Source organism: Macaca mulatta, chromosome 3, assembly GCF_049350105.2.
Source record: "Macaca mulatta isolate MMU2019108-1 chromosome 3, T2T-MMU8v2.0, whole genome shotgun sequence".
NCBI lineage: Eukaryota > Metazoa > Chordata > Mammalia > Primates > Cercopithecidae > Macaca > Macaca mulatta.
In genome coordinates, this window is record NC_133408.1 from 88,657,132 (window position 1) to 88,682,049 (window position 24,918).

At 39.1% G+C, this 24,918-nt stretch overlaps 1 protein-coding gene across 2 annotated transcripts in view; it reads right to left on the bottom strand.

The window, feature by feature from the left end:
• Positions 1–841: 841 nt before the first annotated feature.
• RALA (RAS like proto-oncogene A) overlaps positions 842–24,918 on the bottom strand; it is an 83,959-nt gene continuing 59,882 nt past the window's right edge. Inside the window, exons 3-6 of one of the 2 annotated variants that reach the window (XM_015133535.3) lie at positions 21,997–22,147; positions 18,204–18,412; positions 11,799–11,973; positions 842–2,824 (exon numbers count right to left, since the gene is read on the bottom strand). In XM_015133535.3, coding sequence (XP_014989021.1) covers positions 2,702–2,824; positions 11,799–11,973; positions 18,204–18,412; positions 21,997–22,110 — 621 coding nt within the window. In that variant the 5' untranslated portion in view covers positions 22,111–22,147 and the 3' untranslated portion in view covers positions 842–2,701. The remainder of the gene's footprint in view (positions 2,825–11,798; positions 11,974–18,203; positions 18,413–21,996; positions 22,148–24,918) is intronic. The other variant, NM_001266456.2, reaches the window with a different exon arrangement.

Genomic DNA, 24,918 nt, shown 5'->3' on the forward strand with positions numbered 1-24,918 from the left:
GTAATGCAAAGTTGCCAAATTTTTACGTTCTCACAAAATTTTGAGACATGACTTTCTAACTCATTCAGGTGAGCAAGACCATGTCTGGCTAATTTTTAAATTTTTTTTGTAAATGGGGCTATGTTGTCCAGGCTGGTCTCAAACTCCTGGGCTCAAGCAATCCTCCTGCCTTGGCCTCTCAAAGCGCTGGAATTACAGGTGTGAGCCACGGTGCCCAACCAGAGCACAGTATGTAACATCATACTCCATATTGGAGTTAAGAATGTGTACACACAATGAGATTTAAAATTATGCCAATTATAACTTAAATGTGCTCATTCTAGCACTGCTTATGAAAGTTACGCAATTAAAATGAACTGGATTTTGAAAGGTTGTGCTCAATATTGGGCCAGATTGTTTCTAACTTGCAGGCTATTCAATAGTTAATAGGCCACGCTTCCCTCCAGACATCAAATGTTGGCCCAAAGCTTGGTGAAATGGTACAGGGTGTCATTCCTCCCACAATTTGTAAATTGTCTCTGGGGGTCATTCTGATCAGAAAATGAATATAAAGCTGTCACCTATTCATTCTAGAGTTTGGAGCATTCTAAAAGTAATGTACACATTTGTCATTTCATGGCCGCATAGAACATCTTCCATGCAGTTGTACACGAGTCCCTCCATTTCTGAGCCTTGATTAAATCTTAGCAATGCTGACACTATTATTTAGGAAATCTGGCATTACACAAAAGAAGTCTCCGAACCGAGAGCTCAAAAGATGTAGTTGTTTGGTAAAAACACCCGCGTTGATACATTTGAATATTACATGTTATATTATAAACATCAAGTAACACCACAAACATTTTAAAAAAGGAAGTTTATTGGTCTTTAAATGGCTCAAATTGCAAATAAACAAATCGGGTAGTGGCATCAGCCTAAGACACGTGATGCATCTTTGTCAGTTGGCTTCATAGCACCTCAGTACCCAGGAGAGGAAAGGTCTCAAAGAAAAGTCACAATGTTAGTGGTTAGGACCCCTGGTTAAATAAGACTGCAATGAGTACACATGGAGATTGCTGGGCCCGCTGGCCAGTGTTACATTGGTAACTTGAATTCCGCACATGGCACAGCCTATGAGAAATACGAAATGAAAGATGTACATCTCAAACCCTTTAAGGACAAATATTTAACATGAGAAGCTGGATGTGATATCTAAAGAGTGAGTTCCTAACTTTACGTACACACCTGTTACCTGGAATGCCTGAACACATCTTTGACCTGTTGAAATTAGGACTGAGAAAAAAGAAAAAAATACTTTGTTGAATCAACTGTCCTAGCCCCACTGCAAAGAGGGGGGAAAAATTCTGACAGTGGCGTATTTCCGACTGAAATTATGTCCCCAAGTAGTGTGCCAGAATTCTTCCAGCAGGAACACCACACCATGGTGACACAGCCTAATGTGTGGTCAGTGTGTGCCACACGTTTTCTGCACTATACCCAGGTTTGACGGCTTGATGTTAACTTCTGAAAATGTAGCTAGTGTTCTTCATTGTACATGAACAGACAAGAATTACTACTAATAATTCCTGTATCAAATTGTAACTTCATGAGTATAAATTTAGAAATGAACAGATGGCAAGCATGAATATTTTCCCGAAGTGTTCTAGTGCAAAATGCATTAGCACTACTGACATTTTCTTCCTGCGCCCTGCTCCCAGATTAAAAACTTAACACTTACATGCTCACCACTGGCAGAAAGTGATTTCCCGGGACCAGCATCTTCAAGAAGAGGAGGGTTCATTCAAACATAACGTGCTGAATCCTCGCAGTTGAAAATTATCTTACAAGTATAGGCTGGCCCTTCACTTAAAATGACCTTGCAGTTTATTAAAAGCGATCAAAGAGCTCCGGAATCTTATTTTCAAGAACCAGAGTATGGCACACATTTTAAATTTGGACAGACTCCTAGCAGACAGTTACTTCTCAAGAATTTTCTATACAAAAGCTGTACTCCATGCTAGGCATATATTTTCTCACCAGTACACACGGGGCAGTGGACCCCTGGTGTCAGTTAACACACCCAGAATGATATAACCGGGTATTTTTCAGTTTCTAAATTAAGGCATATTCAAAAAATTCCATGTACAAGTTTACACCACTTTTCTAAGTTACTCACCAGGTAACTAAAGCAGATTCACAGATGAATTACTCTCAGTTTAACTATATGCAACAACCATGCCAATAACTTTTCTTCTAAATTTTGCATAATAATGGTTAAAAAAAGTGGTACAGTTTAACTATCATGTTCACAATTGTCATTTTTCAAGGCAGAAGACCAAGACATTTTAAAATGATATAAAATTTAAGCTTTATAATAAACACCAGAGGAAGTCGCCTTTCCTCCCACTCCCCACCCCCATCTCACCTCTTTATTTAATATTTCAAGAAAGACTGCCGAGAAACACAAGCTCACACGCTACATTCAGGACCATGATAAATGTAGGCAATTATGAAATAAGTTGAACTTTGCTTCTTGGTGAAGCCACATTAATTTCTTTTTTAAGTAAATTTGACTTTCATTGCAGTTCCAATTCATGCTTTTAGTGATATACAACAATTTCCAAAATGTTAAAGTAATTTCAGTCAATTAAGCCTTCAATGGCAATGCTTATAAATTATATTTATTAGTATGGTCAAGATAAGAAAGGAGTTTGGGCTTTGATTATAAAATGCAGCATCTTTCTCTGATTCTCTTGGCTAAACTTTTCCTCTTCTTTTTTCCATTCTTTTCTTTGCTGTCTTCCATCTTTCTCGCTCGAATTTCTCTCATTAAATCAAAAAATACCTAGAAAGAAAAAAAATAGGATCAATAAAGCAAACAGATATATGAACTTAGTACTTCTCCAAATCACAGCAGTAAACTTTGGGGATAACAGAAGTATAAATATTTAAGAGCTCTTGTTTGGAGTAGAGAGTGGAAAGCATACAACTAAAGCCTGATTCTCCCAGTATCTTGAAAAAAGGAGGAAACTAGGAAGTTTTCTGAATTACACTTTATGGTAAAAATGTTCATATGTAATAAAACCTGATCTTTCTGTTCCAGTTTTTGAGACGAAAATCTATCAAGTGCTACAAGGTGACGATAGCCCCAAAGATAAAACTCAATGGATTATACTGAAGTACTTTAATAATCAATAAATGTATTTTATTAATTTATATTTAACAATATATGCTTAACTTTATATTTAATAATTTGGTATTTCATAACTTGGTTTCCTCAGCTTCATTTCTAAAAATGGAGAAAAAGCTTTGTCTGTTACTCTATATGTGCGAATTTATCAGTTTTTGTCTGATGTCTAGGAACTGGTAAATAATGAGATATTAGCATAGTAACTAAAAAAAATATGAGTATAACAATTCAAAGTTAAATTTCAGTAAGAAATTCCTCTGTTCTGTAACACAGAAGGGTCTGGAAGGCTACACACTCACACTCCACATAAACAGCTGAGAGTATATGATAAAAGGAGGAATAACTTTTATGATCACTTTTGAATTCTGGATTTAAAAAATAAGTTTTTACGTGTAGAATTACAAAACCCAGTAAGACTAAAGATAAGCAAGAAATATGAAAGCGATAACGAGTGCTGTGAGTAAAGTGTGCGTATGTCATGACTGATGTGGCCTTTCCTAACGCATCTCTGAAAAAAGCAACATACACAATAGCAGATAGAGCACTACCTGTGTGCGTGTGTGTAGGGTAGGAGTACACCTGTATTTGTTTGCCCTTGGACAAAGAACAATGAAATAATAAACCAAACCCCAATAATCAATTTTATTTTCAAGAAGAAGGGAGGAGGGTACAAGGAAGAGTGAGGCATCTCTGAGTATATCTTGTTATAGAATTTCTACTTTAGAGACACAGGTGGTTTACATACTCAAAAATAAAATTAGGCCGGGGCAGTGACTCACGCCTGTAATCTCAGCACTCTCGGAGGCCGAGGCGGGCAGATCACCTGAGGTCAGGAGTTCTAGAATACCCTGGCCAACATGGCAAAACACTATCTCTACTAAAAATACAAAAATTAGCTGGGTGTGGTGGAGGGCACCTGTAATCCCAGCTACTCGGGAGGCTGAGGCACAAGAATTGCTTGAACCCGGGAGGTGGAGGTTGCACTGAGCCAAGATCGTGCCACTGCATTCCTGCCTGGGTGACAGAGCAAGACTTAGTCTCAAAAAAACAAATAAAAAAATAAAATAGCAAATCCTAAAAATTGAAAATCAAATTTAAACAAGTAAGACTAGCTGGGCATGGTGGCTCACGCCTAAAATCCAGCACTCTGGGAGGCTGAGGTGGGTAGATCACCTGAGGTCAGGAGTTCAAGACCAGCCTGGCCAACATACAGAAACCTCATCTCTTCTAAAAATACAAAAAATTAGCCAGGTATGGTGGCATATGCCTGTAATCCCAGCTACTAGAGAGGCTGAGGCAGATCACTTGAATTCAGGAGGTGAAGGTTGCAGTGAGCTGAGATCATGCCACTAAACTCCAGCCTGGGCAACAGAGTGAGATTCCGTTTCAAAAAACAAACAAACAAACAAACAAACAAAAAAAACACAAACAAGTAAGACTGACTATATTCCAAGATGGTGACAGAGGAATTATTTCAAAGGTCTACAAGACATAGCATAGAAAGTACCTATTTTAGAATAGATGCTAAGGATAAAAATAGAAACAAAATTCCAACAAAACAATACAAAGACAAATCTTAAACCTTTTTTTTTTTTTTGAGAGACTGTGTTGCCCAGGCTGGAGTGCCCCAGGCTGGAGTGCGATGACGCGATCTCAGCTCACTGCAATCTCCGCCCCCTGGGTTCAAGAGATTCTTCTGCCTCAGCCTCCCGAGTAGTTGGGATTACAGATGTGCGCCACCATGCCCGGCTAATTTTTGTATTTTTGGTAGAGACAGGGTTTTGCCATGTTGGCCAGGCTGGTCTCAAACTCCTGACCTCAGGTGACCTGCCTGCCTCAGCCTCTGAATGTGCTGGGATTACAGACGTGAGCCACCACACCCAGCCAAACTTCATTTTGTAGTTTGTTTGTGACAGCAATGTTGCTCTTTTGGAACTATTTTATATACACTGAAGACTAATGCAAGGGAGGAATTATGTTAATGTTAATGTAATTTAGGAACCAAGATTTTCAGTGTAAGAGAAAAGATATAAATACAAAATCAAAGATGTAAACATTTATAACGTTAAATTTGAATTGGAAATAACAACATGATCACATTTTTTTTCTTTTAATAATACCTATTTCCTAGCACTACTCACTAAAAAATGACAACACAATACCAGCAAGCAAATTAAGTAACTATGCTGTGGCTGCCAGAAACCACTCCTCCTAAACAGAACCTGAGCTCCTCAGATGAATGGCTGATTTCTGATCTGCAGCAAGAAGCATAAAATTTAAGTCAGAAAGCAAGGAAACTACCAGAGAAGAATGGACTGAGTCAAATGGACATACGACCAACATGAAGGAGCATAAATGGTTAAAGGGAAAAACTGAGCATAAAACACACACACACACACACACACACACACACACAGTACGCAACAGAATGAAACACAACGATGACATAAAACCCATGAATTCCTGCCCCGACTGGTTGTGATTCTATTTCCCCAGAGACTAGGAATTTCAGAAGACCTCTTTTTCAAGTCTCTGGCTAACTAGCTAGGACAGGAGGTCTCAATTCTAACTAACTGTAATCATTGGAATACTCCCAGTATTGCTTTCTAATGCAGATAAATCACTATGAAAAGGAAACTGGATGAAGGTTTAATTTCTGATTTTATTTTCAATTGAATTTTGTCTGTTTAACTGACACATATTCACAGAGTATACCGTGATGTTTTGATACATATAATGTACAGTTATAAGACCAGGGTAATTAGCACAGCCATCATCTCAATCATTTATTATTTGTGTTGGGAACATTCATTATCCTCCTTTCAGGTTATTTGAAACTATATATTATTGTTAAGTATAGTCATCTACAGTAGTGTAGTACACCAGAGCTCATTCCTCATATCTAGCTGTAATTCTGTATAATTTAACAAATCTCTACCTATCCCTCCCATTCCCGCCTCTAGTATTCTGTTCTATTTTTTACTTCTGTGAGATCAACTTTTCTAAGCTTTTACATATGAATGAGAACATGCAGTGTTTAACTGCCTGTTCCTGGCTTATTTCACTTAATTTTCTCCAGTTCTATCCATATTGCCTTGAATGACAGGATTTCATCCTTTTCAATGGTTGAATAGTATTTTATAGTGTGTATATATCATATTTTCTTTATCCATTCATCTGTTGTTGGCACTTGGGTTAGTTCCGTATCTTGGCTATTGTGAACAGTGCTGTAACAAATGTCATTAATAGGAAAACAGCTGTATTATGGAAAAGCCTAACCATAGAATACTTTGTGGTTTTGAAAGGAATGTGGATACATCTATATGCGGTGACATGGAAGAGTTATAAGATTTGTCATAAAATTTTAAAAGCACACCACAGAAATATGCACTATATATACAGATATAAAATATGTGTGTGTATAAATATGCACAAATCCTATTAATACAGGGGGAAAAACAAGCAAATGCAAACTTTCCCTTAGAGATGTGTATGCCTGCTTTTAACGTCTGGAAAGACACACCCGTGTTAGCACTGGCTACTGAAAGGCAGGGGAAGGGAATGAAATATGGGAGAAAAGTGACTCATTTTTCCTCCTTATGTTTCTGTATTATGAATTTTTCTTTATATAATAAGCATGTATCCATGTATTACTTGTACAATGAAAAAACCCAAATATCTTTTCCAAAAAATACAGTGTATTTCTACCAACATTCTTCCCTCAACATAAAACTGATTCTCTTGACATAATAAATCACACTCCCCCTCTGGACATCTGTTAATATTTGCTCAACTTCTTTCTGTTCTGCCAGAATGTTCCTTAAAATCAAGAGCAACCTTGGAGTCGTGAATTAAGAACCAGAGCATTTAGCTAGGATACTAACAAGGTCATTGAATGAATCCAATGAGTACCCAAGTAGGTTTGCCCAGATGTTCCTCGAGCCTTGGGGTGATTCCTCTGTGACAAGCATGGCCTCCTGAGATATGCCATGCCCCATCTCTGGTGGCTATGACACTTTTTCATAAGTAGATTTTAAATCTGCATCTTTGAAACTTCCACCTAATGGTCTATTTGGCATCCAGATGAGGATAAGGCATGAGCCAATGATCTTACGGAGAGCTAGCATTTGTTCTGCGACAAAGCACGACACGTCACAATTTAATAAAAGGGAATAACACTTCCTATTCCTGAAAATTTGTGATCAGGCTTCTAGTAGTGGATGACATAAGAAATGGGAGATACACTAGCTATTCCAACCATTGTTTTGTTTTGTTTTTGAGATAGGGTCTAGCTCCATTACCCAGGCTGGAGGGTAGTGGTGTGATCTCAGCTCACTGTAGCCTCCGCCTCCCAGGGTCAAGCAATCCTCCTGTCTCAGCCTCCCAAGTAACTGGGACTACAGAGACATTCGCCACCATACCTGGCTAATTTTTGTATTTTTTGTAGAGATAGGGTTTTGCCATGTTGCCCAGGCTGGTCTCGAACTCCTGGGCTCAAGTAATCTGCCTGCCTCAGCCTACCAGAGTGCAGGCATTATAGGTGTGAGCCACCGCACCTGGCCCCAACCATTTTTCTGAGTAAAACAGTGAGGAAAGAATGTGAGCATGTTATAACCAGAGTTGGCCAGACCCAGAGGCTGCAGATGCCACCACAAACCCCGTGACCTTGAGCCAGTTATGTAATCTTCCCACAACTCAGCTTCCTCGTCTAAAAAGTGAGCATCGGAAGAGTATTTATGCCTCACATAATTAAGGATTAAATGGTTGGTACTTATCACAGTGCCTGGCTCTTATAAGTACAAACAAATATTAGCTTTTCTGATTATTAGATTATTTTCTCAGGAGAACAACCACGAACACAAGTATAACCTAATCCCGGAAATTGAATAGTTGCTGCAAATGACTTTTACGTAGCCACTGAAGTACTTTATCTGGTAGCCACTCCGCAGGATGTAGCAGTACACGAAATTACATTCTTCAGTATGGATTTCCACCTCACTTTACAAGCAGCCTCGTTTAATGTAATTCTGTTTTGGACAGGTGACCACTGACTGCAGACTGTATTATCTGAAACTGGCCACAGCAATGCTTCCCATGTGCTTTTCCAGAATCCTGCCACTTTTCATCAAGAGGTGAAGTCTACTGCCCTTCCTTCTCAACCTAGGTGAGACTTTGTGACTACCTCCAACCTGTAGAATGAGGTAGAAATAATGCTGCGTAACTTCAGAGACTATGTCATTAAAGGATGTATGGTTTTTGCCTGGTTCTTCTTCTCTTGTGACACTTGCCCTTGGAGACTCTGCCCACTGTGCTGTGAGGAAGCCTAAACTAGCACATGTGGAAAAGGCCACATGGAGAAGCCCACCTGGAGAGGAACTGAGGCATCCTTGGATAACAGCCAGCATTATCTGGCTGAGCCAGACATGTGCGAACAAGCCTTCAGAACCTAACTTTAGGTATTTCCAGTGCCTAGACTTGAAGCTTTCAGCTGAGGCAGCAGACACTGTAGAGCAGAGCCAAGCCATTTCCACTGTGCCCTGTTCAAATTCTTGGCCACAGAATGTATAAGCAGAATAAATGACTGTTTTACCCAGAAAGGTTTTGGGGTGTACTTTGTTATACAGCCATAGTAACTAAAACAGTCTTATACTTTTATTTTTTTGAAAAAGTGATACAGTCGTACCTCAGTATCTGTGGGGGATTGGTTCCAGGATGCCTGCGGATACCAAAATCTGTACCTACTCAAGTCCCGCAGCTGGCCCTGCGGAACCCATGGATACAAAAAGCCAGCCCTCCGCATATGCAGGTTTCACATCCTGCTGTATTCTGTTTGTATCTAGTTGTAGACGCAGAGCCCAATGACATGGAGGGCAGACTGCATCTGTGAAAAAAAATCTGCGCAGCTGAAATCGGTGTTGAGGGCCAAGTGTCCATGAATATGGCAAAAAGTTCACAAGGGTATTTACAGTGAAAAGTGCATAAACTGTGACTTAATTCTCTGGAGACAACCACAAGTACCAGAGTCTTACATATCCTTATGATGTGTACATAGATAATGTGTATGTATGTGTGTTTAAAACACATGGCAGCAAGCTACAGACCCCACTCTGTACTTTGTTTCACTTACTTTATAATTGAAGATCATTTGATATCAGCACATTTAGTTCTATCTTCATTTCTTTTTAATGGTTGGGCAATACTCCATTATTTAAACCAGTCCATTATTGAACACTTGGATATTTCCAGTCTTTTGCTTCTAAAACTAATGCTTCACTGACTACTACTGAACATACATGTATACGTGAGTGCATAATTTGTTCTGTATAATACATTTTTAGCACTTAAATTGTTGGGTCATAATTCTGATGGATATCACAAAACTGTCCTTCCACCAAAATGAGAGGTTCCTATTTTTCTATACTCTTGCCGACAGTATATTCTATTCTCAACCTCTTTGCTTTTTTTCTCCCAAAGTGACGGGTAAAAAAAGGACATTCCACTATATTTTTAAGTTGTACTTCCCGTTTTATAAGAGACCGAACCTCTCTTCCAGTTCAAAGGCCATTTGTGTTTCCTTTCTACGACATGCCTGTTGCTGTTTTGGGGGCATTTTTCCTAGGTTTTTGGTCTTTCTCTCACTGTCCGTAAGAGCTGTGCTAATGCAGACACCATACTTCCCAGGGCCTCTGATGCCAACAGATGATCACAAGGACTGTTACAATACAGCTTTCTATCTTGAACTGCCAGTGTCAGCATGTCTTCCCCACTCCCCTTAGGTTTAAATAGTTTTTATAGTGTGTTCTACAACCTACTCGAGACCTCAATTAGGAAAGTATATATATGCTATAAGAATGTTCAATGTTGCCTTTTAAAACCTCAAACACCCTCAATTTTAAAATATATTTTCATTAGCACTTTAAAAATATTTGCCCTACATATTGTCTCTTCAAATCTATAATTTTCTAATGACTTACTATAGGTCAGGCACAGGCTGGGGCATTTTACATATGTGATTTCATTTCATCTTTACAATAATCCTATGAAGCAGGTATTCTTGTTCCCATTTCCAAACGGAAGCTAACTGAAATACCCAAGCCCTACTTACTGTGTTCAGAAACCGTGGTTTCCAGGAAACTATGAAAGGGCATGCTATGGACTGAATGCTTGTGTCACCCCAAAATTCATATACTGAAACCCTAATTCCTTATGTGATGACAATAAGAGATGGGGCCTTTTGGTAATTCTGTCACTAGGGTAGGGTTTTCATGATGGAATTAGTATCCTTCTAAGAATGAGGAGAGCTATCTCTCTCTCTCTGTCATGTGAGGATACAGCAGGAAGGTATAAGGAAATCCTGCAAATCAGGAAGAAAGCCCTCTCCAGAATCATATTGTCTAAGACCTTGATCTTAGACTTACCAGCCTCCAGAACTGTGGGAAATAACTTTGTTATTTAAGCAAAACACACACACACACACACACACACACACACACACACACACACACACACACACACACACACACACACACTTGCTCTAGCCCCAACCTTAGAAAAAACTAGTATCCTGAATAAAAATCTGTAGTACTCACTTTGTACAGATATGTTAGACCTAAAGGAATCTGACAATGTGCTACAAAGTTAGTAAGTTTAAGACAGCAATGACACTGTCTTAAGACCTACAGCAAAATGACAGAGCAAATCTTGAACTTTTTTTTTAACCTAGTACTTTCTGGATCAGGGTTATAAATCTACAGGCACACGCAGCACTTGCTACAAGTGTAAATTCTCAGGCCCCATTCCAGACCAAATGAATCCAAATCTCTGGGGATAAGACCCAAGAATGTGTGTTTATCAAGATTTACTGGCAGTTCTTTTGCCTATTAGAGCTTGAGTGGCACTACTGTAGAGCCTAGATACTTGCAGGCTAAAGAGAGACCACACTTGGAGGCCTTTAAGATCCTGTGCTACCTCAGCCCAGTGGACAGTCTTTCTAGATACTGGACCTGGTCTAGGGTAGTGGGATGAAATGTACTTGTGGGTGTTCCACATCTGGTCTTCAGGAAGGGCCACTCTGAACAAAGTGAGAAGACAAGAAAGGAGGTCAGAGGGTTTCCTTTTCTTTCTTTCTCTTTCAGGAGAAAACAAAAGTTGAGGGTGGGGAGTGGAGAGTGGCAGGAGAGATTTTTTAAAACGATCTTATCTGGGGGCTTCTTCATCTTGGGTGGTATCCTTATTTTTAAGAACTTAAGTGGGGTTGGGTAGGCCTCAGGTCAGAGGTAAGAATGCTCAGTGCTGGAATCTTGGGACTCACACAATTCCTTCTAAATTATTCAAAGACTCAATAGGATAAGGGGGGAAAAAGGTCAAGAATGCCATCAGTGCTAAAAAAAAAAAAAAAAAAAAAGGTACATTTCGCTGCAGTGTCTTGTGTTTTAACGTCTCTTGGGAAGCTAAGGAGAAGGTGAACTAAAATTCCTAACATGTATCTGAGCATTCAGGGATGATAAAAATCAACATACTTTACATCTCTATTTGAAAGTTTCATAGACTCTCCAGACAAAAGAGAGCCAAGTTAAAGCAAACCAACCTATTTTAACATGATGCAGTAGTAAAGAGAGTCACGTGTTACCTTGTCAACATTAGCTCGTGTTTTAGCAGATGTTTCCACGTAGTTAACATTCCACTGCTCAGCTCTGTTTTTTGCCTCTTCTACAGAAACCTGCCTTTTATCTTCTAAATCTGATTTGTTACCAACCAGTAGAAAGGGAACATTCTCATCTTCTTTTACTCTTAAAATCTGCTCCCTGGATAAGAGAAAATGAAAAAGAAATAATAACATTATAAGGATAGTACAGAAAGTTCTTGTTTACCCCGTATCTAGTTTTCCCTATTGTTAACATCTTCTACTACTATGGTACACGAATCACAATTAATGAACCAATATTGATACAGTATTAGCAACTAAGGTCCAAACTTTATTCAAATGTGCTTGCTTTTTGCCTGACATCCTTTTTCTGTTCCAGGATCCCATCCAGGTTGCCACATGACATTGAGTTTTGTCATGTCTCTTTAGCCTCGAGTTGGCCATGGTAGTTCTCAGACTTTCCTTGTTTTTAATGACCTTGATAGTTTTGAGGACTGCTGGCAGGCAGTTTGTTGAATGTCTCTCAACTGGGATTTGTCAGATGTTTTTCTCATGATTAAACCAGGGTTATTGGTTCTTGGGAGGAAGATAACAAGAGAGTGCTATTCTTATTGCATCATATCAAGGGTCCTGCCAACTGTTTTTTAAAACCCAAATGTGCCAGAAATTACTGGAAGTCAGACCTCGAGCATAAATTTTGCATTGAGAGGTAAGTTATCCACTGTGAAAGTGTCATCAACTTTAAAGTACCATGGTTCTGCTCTTCCTAGTCATGTAAGTCTGAGCAAAGTACTTCTTACCTCAGTTTCCTCATCTATAAAATGGAGCTAACAATGATACATTCCTTATAAAGTTGCTATGAGGGTTAAATGTGAAGTGCTTATAACTGCATGGAACAGTATAAATATTAAAAAAATGTTATCTCATTAATCTACTGGAAGAAATGTTTTCTTATAAAATCAACGAACAAAAGGAAATCTGTAAGATTTAGGTTCACTAATTTGCTACCTTAAAAATGTCTCTCCTTTGAAATTATTAAGAGCTGTTGAAGCTATAGGAACATAAGTACAGTCAGCCCTCTGTATCCACAGACTCAACTAACTGCAAATAAAAAATATCTTTTAAAACCCCCAAAACAGCCAGGTGCAATGGCTCATACCTGTAAACCCAGCACTTTGGGAGGCTGAGGCAGGAGGATTGCTTGAGGCTAGGAGTTCAATACCAGCCCAGGCAACATAGTGAGACCCCATATCTATAAAGAATAGAAAAAAAAAATTGGCTGGGTGTAGTAGTGTGCACCTATAGTCCTAGCCACTCAGGAAGATCACTTGAGCCCAGGAATTCAAGGCTGCAGTGAGCCACAATTACATCACTGTACTCTAGCCTGGATGACAGAGTAAGACCCTGTCTCAAAAAAAAAAAAAAAAAAAAAATCAAAAACCAAAAAAATGCCACAACAAAAAGTAAAACAAAATTTAAAATGCAGAATAACAACTATTTACCTACCAATTACACTGTATTAGCTATTAAAAATAATCTAGAGATGACTTAACGTACATGGGAGGATGTGCATAGGCTATCTGCAAATACCACACCATTTTATAGAAGAGACTTGAACATCCATGGATGCTGGTATCCACAAGGGGTCCTGGAACCAATCCCCCCCCACCCCATACTGAGGGATGACTATATTTTACAATAAGAGAAAATGAGAAAATTAAAGGGATATTAGAATGGCAAAAATCAGCAAAGTACACTTGGTTTTGCAGGTCTTTTTTTTTTTTTTTTTCCCTGACACCCAGGCTGGAGTGCAGTGGCATGATCATGGCTCGCTGCAGCCTCAACCTCCCGGAATCAAGCAATTCTCCCACCTCAACTTCCCAAGTAGCACAACTATACCACAGGCACGCACCACCATACCCAGCTAATTTTTTTTTCTTTTTTCCATAGAGACGGGGTTTCACCGTGTTGTCCAGACTGGTCTTGAACGCCTGAGCTCAAGTGATCTGTCTGCCTCGCCCTCCCAAAGTGCTGGGATTACTGCAGTGAGCCACTGCACCTGGCTGCAGGCATTCTATAGTGATGCTTGAGAAATTGGGAAAAACCTTCTTCCCTTATTTTCAGATTATTCTATTCTGTGCTTCTTAGACAATGTTTCCTAAATACCACCACCACACTACTACCACTAACATTTTACTCAGTGTTCACAATGTGCCAAACACCACTTTCAGGACTTTACATATTTTCTCATTTAATCCTTACCTAAACCTATGAAGTTAGTATCATTATTATTCTTGTCCTACAGATGAGGAATCTGATACACAGAGAAATTATGTTAACTTGCTCAGAGTCACACTTAAGTAGAACCAGGTCTGAGAAATCCAACTCCAAAGCACACAATGAACTTGTACATTAGATACCACGAGAATACAAAGGCAGACCTCCTGGATTTTAACTCTATGCTATTCCTGACTGCACGACCTGGGGCAAGCCACTTAACCTCCCTGCATTTCAGCTTCTTCATTTATAAATTTGGATGTCGCTTTTTAAAATAAAGTCAAATTTAAGACATCACTGTTCTCAATCTTATTTTATAGACTCCAAGAAAAAATGCTGGCAATTATAACTGTATGGTGCCATATCATAAGACATAGCCCTGAGAGCTGTTAAAATGTACATCTTATAATCTATGAAATCCAGTAGTATCTACCTCACAGTGTTGTTTGAGAAACTAGTTTATATATGTGAATGCTTAGAACAGTCTGGCTCCTGGTAAGTGTTGCATGAGTATGAGGTAGTGCTACTACTATTATTACTTCATTCACTTGATTACTCATGATGTAGCAAACATTCGAATACATTCAACACTCAAAGGAAGTTCTTTGGAACTGAACTCTCAGTTCTTCTAACCTGAATAGACTATAGGCTGCACAGACTATGGGTCACAGAGAAAGTAAACGCCATTCTTCACTGATTTGTATTTGTCTTAAACATCCTTTTAGAAAACAAAATGCCAAATAAGCATGGTATCTGGGTGATGCAGGCTAAGATGTACAGCACTACATAGTGCTATGATGCTTCCTACCACTCACATGATTTCTTGCAAAAACTATGTCAACTTTCACCATGATTACTATTAAATATATGCAGTACTTGTGAAGAGGATTTTGGCCAATCACACTCTTTTTCTAGGGCGTGCTGTGACTTTCTTAACCAGTTTCCTTTGTGAATGAGGACCTGAATGCTGTTCTTCTTCTTTTTTTTTTTTTTAATTATACTTTAAGTTCTAGGGTACATGTGCACAACGTGCAGGTTTGTTACATAGGGATACATGTGCCATGTTGGTTTGCTGCACCCATCAACTCATCATTTACATTAGGTACTTCTCCCAATGCTATCCCTCCCGCAGACCCCCACCCCAAGACAGGCCCAAGTGTGTGATGTGTCCTGCCCTGTGTCCAAGTGTTCTCATTGTTCAGTTCCCACCTATGAGTGAAAACATGCGGTGTTTGGTTTTCTGTCCTTGTGATAGTTTGCTCAGAATGATGGCTTCCAGCATCATCCATGTCCCTGCAAAGGACATGAACTCATCCTTTTTTATAGCTGCATAGTATTCCATGGTGTATATGTGCCACATTTTCTTAATCCAGTCTATCATTGATGGACATTTGGGTTGGTTCCAAGTCTTTGCTATTGTGAGTAGTGCTGCAATAAACATATATGTGCATGTGTCTTCATAGTAGCATGATTTATAATCCTTTGGGTATATATCCAGCAACGGGATCACTGGGTTAAATGGTATTTCTAGTTCTAGATCCTTGAGGAATCATCACACTGTCTTCCACAATGGTTAAACTAATTTGCACTCCCACCAACAGTGTAAAAGCATCCCTATTTCTCCACATCCTCTCCAGCATCTGTTGTTTCCTGACTTAATGATCGCCACTGAATGAAGTTGTTAACAACAACTAACCTGCCACTCAGTCTCACCACTTGGAAGGTGAGACTGACTCAGGTGTTTTTAACTCTAGCACCTCTGGTTATATGTGTGTATATATAGTCATTAATTTATTTCTTAATAAATACCTACTAAGCTACTCTGAGTCAGGCGCTGCAGGGAAACCAATGCTGAAAAACTATAGTGTGACTGATGCTGGCAGAAACAAGGCTGTAGAAAACCTGGACCTACTGGGTTCTGAGGTAAGAAGATGTTATTTTTTTTCAGAGTTAATAGATTGGTTTTATTAGCAACTTTACTGGATGTCAGAGAAAGGTAATCCTATGGTATAAACTTCATATACATTTTGCTTAATACAATACTCCCTTTAAATACAGTTTTAGAGGCTATTACAGAATTTCAGAATAGGGAAGTACAATCTGGTCCAACTTCATTTTGACATAGGAAAGTAAAAACCAAAAGGTAACGGTTTTTGAATCAAAACAAATGTTTACTAAACATGTACTTACTATAGATTATATGCTAGCAACTATGTCATATATAGGTACTGGGGATACTGAGACAGGCAAGGAATGGGTGTTAAGTGTGATACTGGAGTTGTATCAAGGACATCGCATATATAGACAAGGAAGTAATGGATTTTGTGGATCATAGAGATGACCAGGAAGGTTAAAGGGAGGAGCTGATATTTATGCTACTCTTATAGTTTAGACCACATGGAGTGCCTACTATAACCATTCAGACCTTTTCAAAAAAGTCTTTCATATTGTTGGTGAGTCAGTAGGGTCATTTTTATTTATGGCAGGGGCACTGGAGGTATGCCATAAGAGTAATGAATCATCCTTATTTTCTGTAATAATAATCGCCCAAGATTCTTGGCATGAAAATACCTTATTCTCCTGAGATACCACTTTGACTTTGGTGACTATGGTGATTAACATTTATTCCATTACTTAGAACACGACTTGCTACATTATAAGCACTCAAATATCTGCTGAATGAATAAGCATTGGCATTTACATAACTTTCAACATGTCTCCCAATTACAAGTTACCAGGGTCTGCCACCCTTTGCATGTCATCATATATGAAATTCCTTCCTCATAGAAACCAACACACTTTATTTTATAAATAAATCTATACTTCAGAGTTTCTCAATTACTTACTTTTTGTACTTTTAGTAAGTGGATTTTCCTATTTAGTAAAAAGAGCCATGAAATGGACATTGCAACTGATTCTTTAAAATGCTTTGCACACAGGCACAGACACAATCTCTCAGTCTCCTGTGGATTAGCAAACTGGTGAGTCACTTCTCTGTGTCTTTAACTCGGACATGTTTACAAAGTATTTACCTATTATTCTCTATTAGAATAAGTTCTTGAGATTTTCAAGTGTGCATAAAAAGGAATGCTTTGTATAAGCCTTGGTTTAGTTTTTTGCTCAACCACCTGAAATGTCCTCTTTCCTTATATGTGAAAATCCTTCTTTTCTTCAAGCTCATCTATTTCATGAAGGTTTCCCAGTTTCTTTCCCCTCCCAGATCCTCTGTACTAACCACTGCCCATTTTCCTACTTTGTCACTAACTTGCTCTTGGTTAAATGCCTTATATATTCATTTAGGCTGTGTGAATCTTGAAAATAGTGGATACATTACATGCTTCTTTTCTGTCCTCCATAATCAAGTAGACACTTAACACAGAAATAAAAATACATATCATTTAATTAAAGAACACTTCATTTATGCATGTAGTATTTGCAAGACCACACAAGAACTCTATGCCAAATTTCTCTTATAGAGGAGTACCTCTTTCCCCTTCACCAAAACCACCTCCTCTAAAACCAAATGGGTTCCAGATTTTGATTAAACAATAAATATTAAAAATATTATATAACAATCTAGTGTGCCCATCTACAGAGATATTATTTCTATTCAAAAATTCATTCATTCTGAAGGTTCCCATGTAATAAGAAAAACAAACAAACAAAATTAGCCTGTGCTATTAGGGCATCTATATTTTGAGGAGGATGGCAAAGTGTCTGCTGAACATTACATAGGTGCTGAGAAACCGTGACTAACAGAGAAAGCTGTAACACCTGGGTAAGCTCCACTATGTGCTCCAAGTATGAACTATTATGGCAGTAGTAGTTTACACTAAAGAGAAATACTTCAGTAACTCATAGAGACTCTGGGTAAGTGAAGCTGTCACAAGATCAAACTCTAATACAGGTGACACTGGAATAGCTGTAAGACTATGCAAAGTATCCTAACCGTGTGTACATAACACAGTAGAGAGAGTCATATACTAATATCAAAAAGGGAATAAACACAATTAGAGTAAAAGACTAACAAGTTAGAACCTCTAGTTGTCTACTTGTGTGTGGGGAAGAAATTGTTGTATGGTATGTCACAAGCAACATTACTCTAGGACATACCTGAAGTCAGCTGTAGCTGCAAAGGATTCCATTTCTGTAATAGAGAAAACACAGAGGAACCCCTCCCCGCTTCGGAAGTAGTTGTCTCTAATTGCAGCGTAGTCCTCCTGCCCAGCTGTATCTAAGATATCGATCTGTACTTCCTCCCCATCTAGCACTACCTTCTTCCGATAGCTGTCCGCTTTGGTAGGCTCATAGTCCTCCACAAACTAGAAAAGATAAAAACACACCAATTTTTTAATTGTTATTTTTACGTTTCAAAACTGCTTATTTTGAAATAATTATAAATTCATGTGAAGCTGCCAAAATAGTACAAGAAGAGTTCTGTATACCCTTTGCCCAGATTCCTCCATTGGTAAAAACTACATTAATTTTAATTTTAGACAATCTGTAGGTTTCCTCATTTGCAAAAAGAGAGGGCTGAATTATTACCTCTAGGCTTTTTACAGCTTGAAAACAGCTTTTCTTCCTTAAAACACAATACCTGCAAAAACTGTTACACATATATTTTACCAAATTTGTAAGAATCTTTTTTCTATGTGACTCTGAATATAAATTTTCATGCTAGAATTGTGGAAATAACTTAAAAGTCAATATTTTGGTAAGCACTGAAAGTATCATTAAATCCTTTCTTTTTCTAAAATGAGCCAAGTAAATAAAGTGATTTATACTACTCAATAAAAGTCAAACCTTAAACTTTATGAGACTTCTTCCCAAACTTTTGATTTTTTAAATAGTACAATTAAACAACTTTACATTCCCACTCCTATCGGCAGCCCCATAAATCTCACTTTAATATACCCTGATAAACCAGTATGTAGGTAGGCAGGCAGACAGATGGTAAGTACATGTGTATGTACGTAGACAAGGCCTTACTATGTTGCCCAGGCTGGTCTTGAACTCCTGGGCTTAAACAGTCCTACTGCCTTGGTCTCCTAAAGTGTTGGGATCACAGGTGTAAGTCACCATGCCTGGCCTATCTTTTGATATCATTGTTAGCACGTGTTCATTTATAGACAGATATTTGTGGGTTTTTTATTAGTTCCTGTAAATATTTTCATTATCTGATATGTTCTTATTTATTTGCTATGACTATATCCTGTCATTAGAATTTAACCCCTCAGAGCAGGGACCTTGCATATGCTACTCATCATTGTATCTCTAAAGCCTACAACAGTGCCTGGTATATGGTAGATACTCAATAAATAATTATTTTAAAAATGGACACAGTGTATTTGTAACTGTAAAAGTTAAATAACATTCCACCACATTTACATGCTATTAATGGACTTAGTCATTCATTAAAAGTTAGGCATGTGGGCTGGGTGTGGTGGCGCATGCCTGTAATGCCAGCAGTCAGGGAGGCTGAGGTGAGTGGATCACTTGAGCCCAGGAGTTCAAGACCAGACTGGGCAACATGGCAAAACCCTGTGATAGGGTTTGGCTCTGTGTCCCCACCCAAATCTCATGTTGAACTGTAATTCCCCATGTTGGGGGAGGGACTAGGTGGGAGGTGACTGGATCATGGGGGCAGATTTCCCTCATGCTGTTCTCATGATAGTGAATTCTCATGAGATCTGATGGTTTCTGAAGTGTGCACATCTCTCTCTCTTGCTCTCTCTCTCCACTCCCACCCCCACTCCAACATGTGAGGATGTACTTGCTTTCCCTTCACCCTCTGCCACAATTGTAGGTTTCCTGAAGCCTCCTAGTCATGCTTCCTGTTAAGCCTGCGGAACTGTGAGTCAATTAAACCTCTTTTCTTCATAAATTACCCCAGTGTCAGGTAATTCTTTATAGTACTGTGAGAACAGATGGATACACCCCGTCTCTACAAAAATATACAACAATTAGCTGGGCATAGTGGCATATGCCTGTAGTCTCAACTACTTGGAAGGCTGAAATGGGAGGATTGCTTGAGCCTGGGAGGCAGAGGTTGCAGTGAGCTGAGACTGCACCACCGCAAGGGCGACAGACATTACCTTAAAAAAAAAAAAAAAAAGGTTAGGCATGTGAATATTCTTACTTTTGGCTTCCTTATTGTCAAGAGGAGACTGATTTAAGGGTTAGTCTGAGAGAAGATTAGCTCTTAAATAAACAGTATGAAAAACAGAATTGAATGAATACATCAGTAATTTCATTTAAAGTACAACTTCAATCCTCTCTCCATAAACTTTTTTTTAAAAGAGACAGAGGTTTTGCTCTGTTTTCTAGGCTGGAGTGCAGTGGCACAGTCATTGCTCACTGTGACCTCCAATGCAAATGATCCTCCTGCCTTAGTCTCCTAAGTAGCTAGGAAAACAGGTGTGCAGCACCATGCCCAATTAATTTTTAAATTTTTTTATAGAGACAGAGTCTCACTTTGTTGCCAGCTGGTTCAAGCTCCTAAGCTCAAGTGATTCTCCTGCCTACGCCTTCCCTAAACTTTTTAATCCGCTCACTAACAAGCGTGGCAACTGATAGATTTAAGGGTTTTATGTATGTATGTAAAAAGAATGGTGGGACACAGGCAATAGAAAAAGACATGGGGGGTTGGGTGCACTGGCTCACACCTGTAATCCCAGCTCTGGGAGTCCAAGGTGGGAGGATCACGCTGGGCAACAGAGCGAAACCCTGGTCTCTATTTAAAAAAAAATAAAAGGTAAAAAAAGAGATAAAGACATGGGGTGGGAAAAAGTCTGTAGAGGTATTTTTAATCAAAAGACCAGGTTTAATACTTTGTTGCTCATCACAGGTCACTTTTCTTGGGCAAGTTGGGTAACTCTCTGAGGTTCTGTTTTCACATCTGTAAAATGGGGATACCACCATCTCCCACACAAGATTGTTACGAGGACTAAGTTCTCTGCAACCATAAAACCTGGCTTTTATTGGGAGAAAACAGAAGTGAGGATAAATGCTCACATTGGATTACCAACTCTTAAATCATCATTAAGACTTGATAACAGTCCTCCAGGGAAAGACTACATTGCTGTATAGAGGCTACACCTTAACTCAGGGATGATGAAGTCTGATAATGAATACAGGCATACAAATCTGTAATCTGTGTAGTAATTATAAATTTTAGAGACACAGCCTGTTTAATGATGAGGGTAGTGCCATGCCAAACATGCAATAATGACTTTTTCATCAAGTTTATTAAAATATATATATATATTTTTTTGAGACAGAGTCTCGCTCTGTTGCCCAGGCTGGAGTGCAGTGGTGTGATCTCAGCTCACTGCAAGCTCCGCCTCCCGGGTTCATGCCATTCTCCTGCCTCAGCCTCCTGAGCAGCTGAGACTACAGGTGCCTGCCATGGCACCCGGCTACTTTTTTGTATTTTTAGTAGAGACAGGGTTTCACCGTGTTAGCCTGGACGGTCTCAATCTCCTGACCTTGTGATCCACCCGTCTTGGCCTCCCAAAGTGCTGGGATTACAGGCATGGTCCACCACGCCTGGCCTAAAAGATACTTTATATATGTTAACCTATAAAGTACTATACCCACCACTTCCATTAATTAAAGGTAGGAATCTCCACTAAAACCTAAAAACAAAAAAGCTAAAGTTAGATTACTAAAAAAAGAGGCACTGCTTTTAGTTTAGTTTTGTGTTTAAAGCATGAGGATTTTAAGGACCGTAAGTTCCTGATTTGTAAAATCAAGTCATGTACAGATGGCTCTAAACACAAAAATGAAAAAAAATTATTAATAGTTTCGAGGATTCAAAGAATCCATACAAAATAGCACCAAAACTAAGCTAGGGAAATATTCTCTGAAAGCCTAAACTTTGATCCATTATAAAATTAACACTTACCTCATCGTACATGAACTGTAGAGTCAGAGCTGACTTGCCCACGCCACCACTGCCCACCATGATGACTTTGTGTAAGGCCAAAGAATTCTGACCCTTGGGCTTATTTGCGGCCATCTTGTGTCTCAGTTTTCACCAAAGGATTAAGAAGAATCTAAGAAGAAAGAAAGAGTAAGTAATGCTCAGTACATTCTTCTTCAGAATTCCAGTGTAAGAAAGAGATTACGTCCTTAGAGTTCAATATACTACTTTTCAATCTGTAGTGATTTTAAACAGATGGCAAATGAAGTATGCTCACTTAGGGGAAGAACCATTAACCATTTATCAGAGAATACCATGGCAATAAATCAAGCCTATGACTCAAGGGCATTTCTTTTAAAATAGTTGGGTTTCAGTAATGAGCTATGATCACATGTGAAAATTTCCTAGTACAACTGCATGCTGACAATAATGAGGTATCAGCTGCACTGCAGTATGTCCACACAGACATGAAAGCAGGCTACAGGATCTCTGTTTTCACACTAATTTACACTGGCAATAATTAAAGAGATGTTTCTTCCTTTTTTTTTTTTTTTTTCCAAGACGGAGTCTTGCTCTGTCACTCAGGCTAGAGTGCAGTGGCGTGATCTTGGCTTACTGCAGCCTCCACCTCCCAGGTTCAAGCGATTCTCGTGCCTCAGCCTCCTGAGTAGCTGGGACTACAAGCGCGCACCACCACGCTTGGCTAGCTTTTGCATTTTTAGTAGAGACAGGGTTTCGCCATGTTGGCCAGGCTGGTCTCAAACTCCTGGCCTCAAATGATCCGCCTGCCTTGGCCTTGCAAAGTGTTGGGATTACAGGCGTGAGCCACCACGCCCTCAACCAAGATGTTTCTCTTGAGTAAGAAACAAGTGACCAAAAAAAAGACTGCTAATGTGTTTACTACATCATGCCTCACATTAAGGACCTCATTGAAATGCTTACTTAATGCTATTTTATAGAAGAAGACACCCCATCCCAAAAACTTGGTGGTAGAATTATAAACAGAATACAACACTGTATACCCCAACTAACAGATTACTGGAACATTTGTTTCTTGGGGTGGATGGCCAATCTAACTTAAATGCTTGGATCTAGCATGCCTTCACTTTTCTCAGAGCATGCACTGTTTAATACATTTTGACATTCAGTGTGGAGAGGCCAGGTTTTTACAGAAGTTGTAGTGGTGATGTGCACTAATGGCATCCAGTTACCTCTGGCCACGCTTACTTAGCCTTAGAAAAAATCCTGTGAGGCCACAACAAACACTCTGAATGTGTGTGGAGATCCAAGCAAGGAGACTTTTTGTTATTAGGGGGTTGCACCCCTTGTCCTCAGCAACTCTTTGACCTGTTTTGGACACAAACAGCTTTCTAAGTTGCAGCTCCCAGAACCATGCCCCCTCCTGTTTACCTTTCTATCTTGGGCCAATACTTCCTAGCTCAGCTGCATCAGACCCACAATGGTCTCCTTCTGTTCTTCACTCTTCTATGCCTCTTGGCCTTTGCCATGCAGCTTCCTCTGTCTGGTATATTCTTATTCTATCTGGCTAACTCCTCTTGGTTTTTGGGTCTTAGCCTTACCTGAAACTCTCAACCTAAATTAGGTTCTTCTCTGCTCTGTGCTCTCAGATAGCATCTGCTACTTTTCCTTCATAACCCTTATCATAAGTTGAAATTGCCTGAATATGTATTAGGTTGGCGTGAATGTAATTGCAGTTTTGACCATTACTTTCAATGGCAAAATCACAATTACTTTTGCACCAACTTAATAGTATAAGTATTTCTCTAGTATACCAGAAACAGTGAGTTCAGGGCCATGTCCATTTTGGTTAATAGTCTGCTTAATGTAACTAATATGGCTGGCAAAATCAGCCACTTAGTGCAAAAGTGTTGAATGAATGAATGAATGAATGAATACACAAATGTTTGCAGTCTGACTTAACCCTGAGGAATACTTTAGGCCAAGCTTGTCCAACCTGTGGCCCATGGGCCACATGCAGCCCTTTGAATGCCCAACACAAATTTGAAAACTTTCTTAAAACATTATGCAACTTTTTTTTTTTTTGCTCATCAGCTATCATTAGTGTATTTGATGTCTGGCCCAAGACAATTCTTCTTCCAATGTGGCCCAGGGAAGCCAAAAGATTGGACCTCTGCTTTTAGGCTGTACTGGTGTAAAGTAGCTCTTCCTACTAGAGGTTCAATCACAAGCAGGGGCCAGGACAATCTGCCATGGGTCTGTGCCTCACATACGGGATGTACAGGGCACCCAAGAGCTGGGCACAGCTTCAGGCCCCAACCATAAATCATTCCCATATGCCTGTTTGCCCAATACAGAAAAGTATTAAGAAAAATCCGCCATAATCCTCTTGTCCATTTAACAATATGAACAGGCTAACATACCTCCTTGGAGACTGCTTTCAATCTACACTTAACATAACTGAGATCACGTATACATAAATGCATTTTTTTCATCCTGTTCTTACCATTGTATCAAAAGCATTTTAGCAGAAGCAGTTTGAACTGTTAAGTGTATGGCAAAAAATTTACACTTACAGGCTAAGAGTTCAATTTAATTCAACAAACACAAATTCAGCCGCTCTTTGACTTGGGTATGGAGAACATGACCATTCAATTGTGAGTGCTTATCACTGCTCAAAAACAATGAAAATTACAGTACACTGCAGGTAACTAAAAGTCTGAAAGATACCAAATCTAAGCCAGTTTATGAAGCATGCTGTTGCTGGTGTTCCTAAACACGTCAGGAAGTCACTTCTTTATTATGATCCTTACTTGCTGGCAGTTATAATCATGTCGCAGCTAATATATCTACTGTTTTATTTTTAAAACAGTTCATATCACATGAGCTCAGGGCATTACCATATCAATTAATACTCTAAGAGTT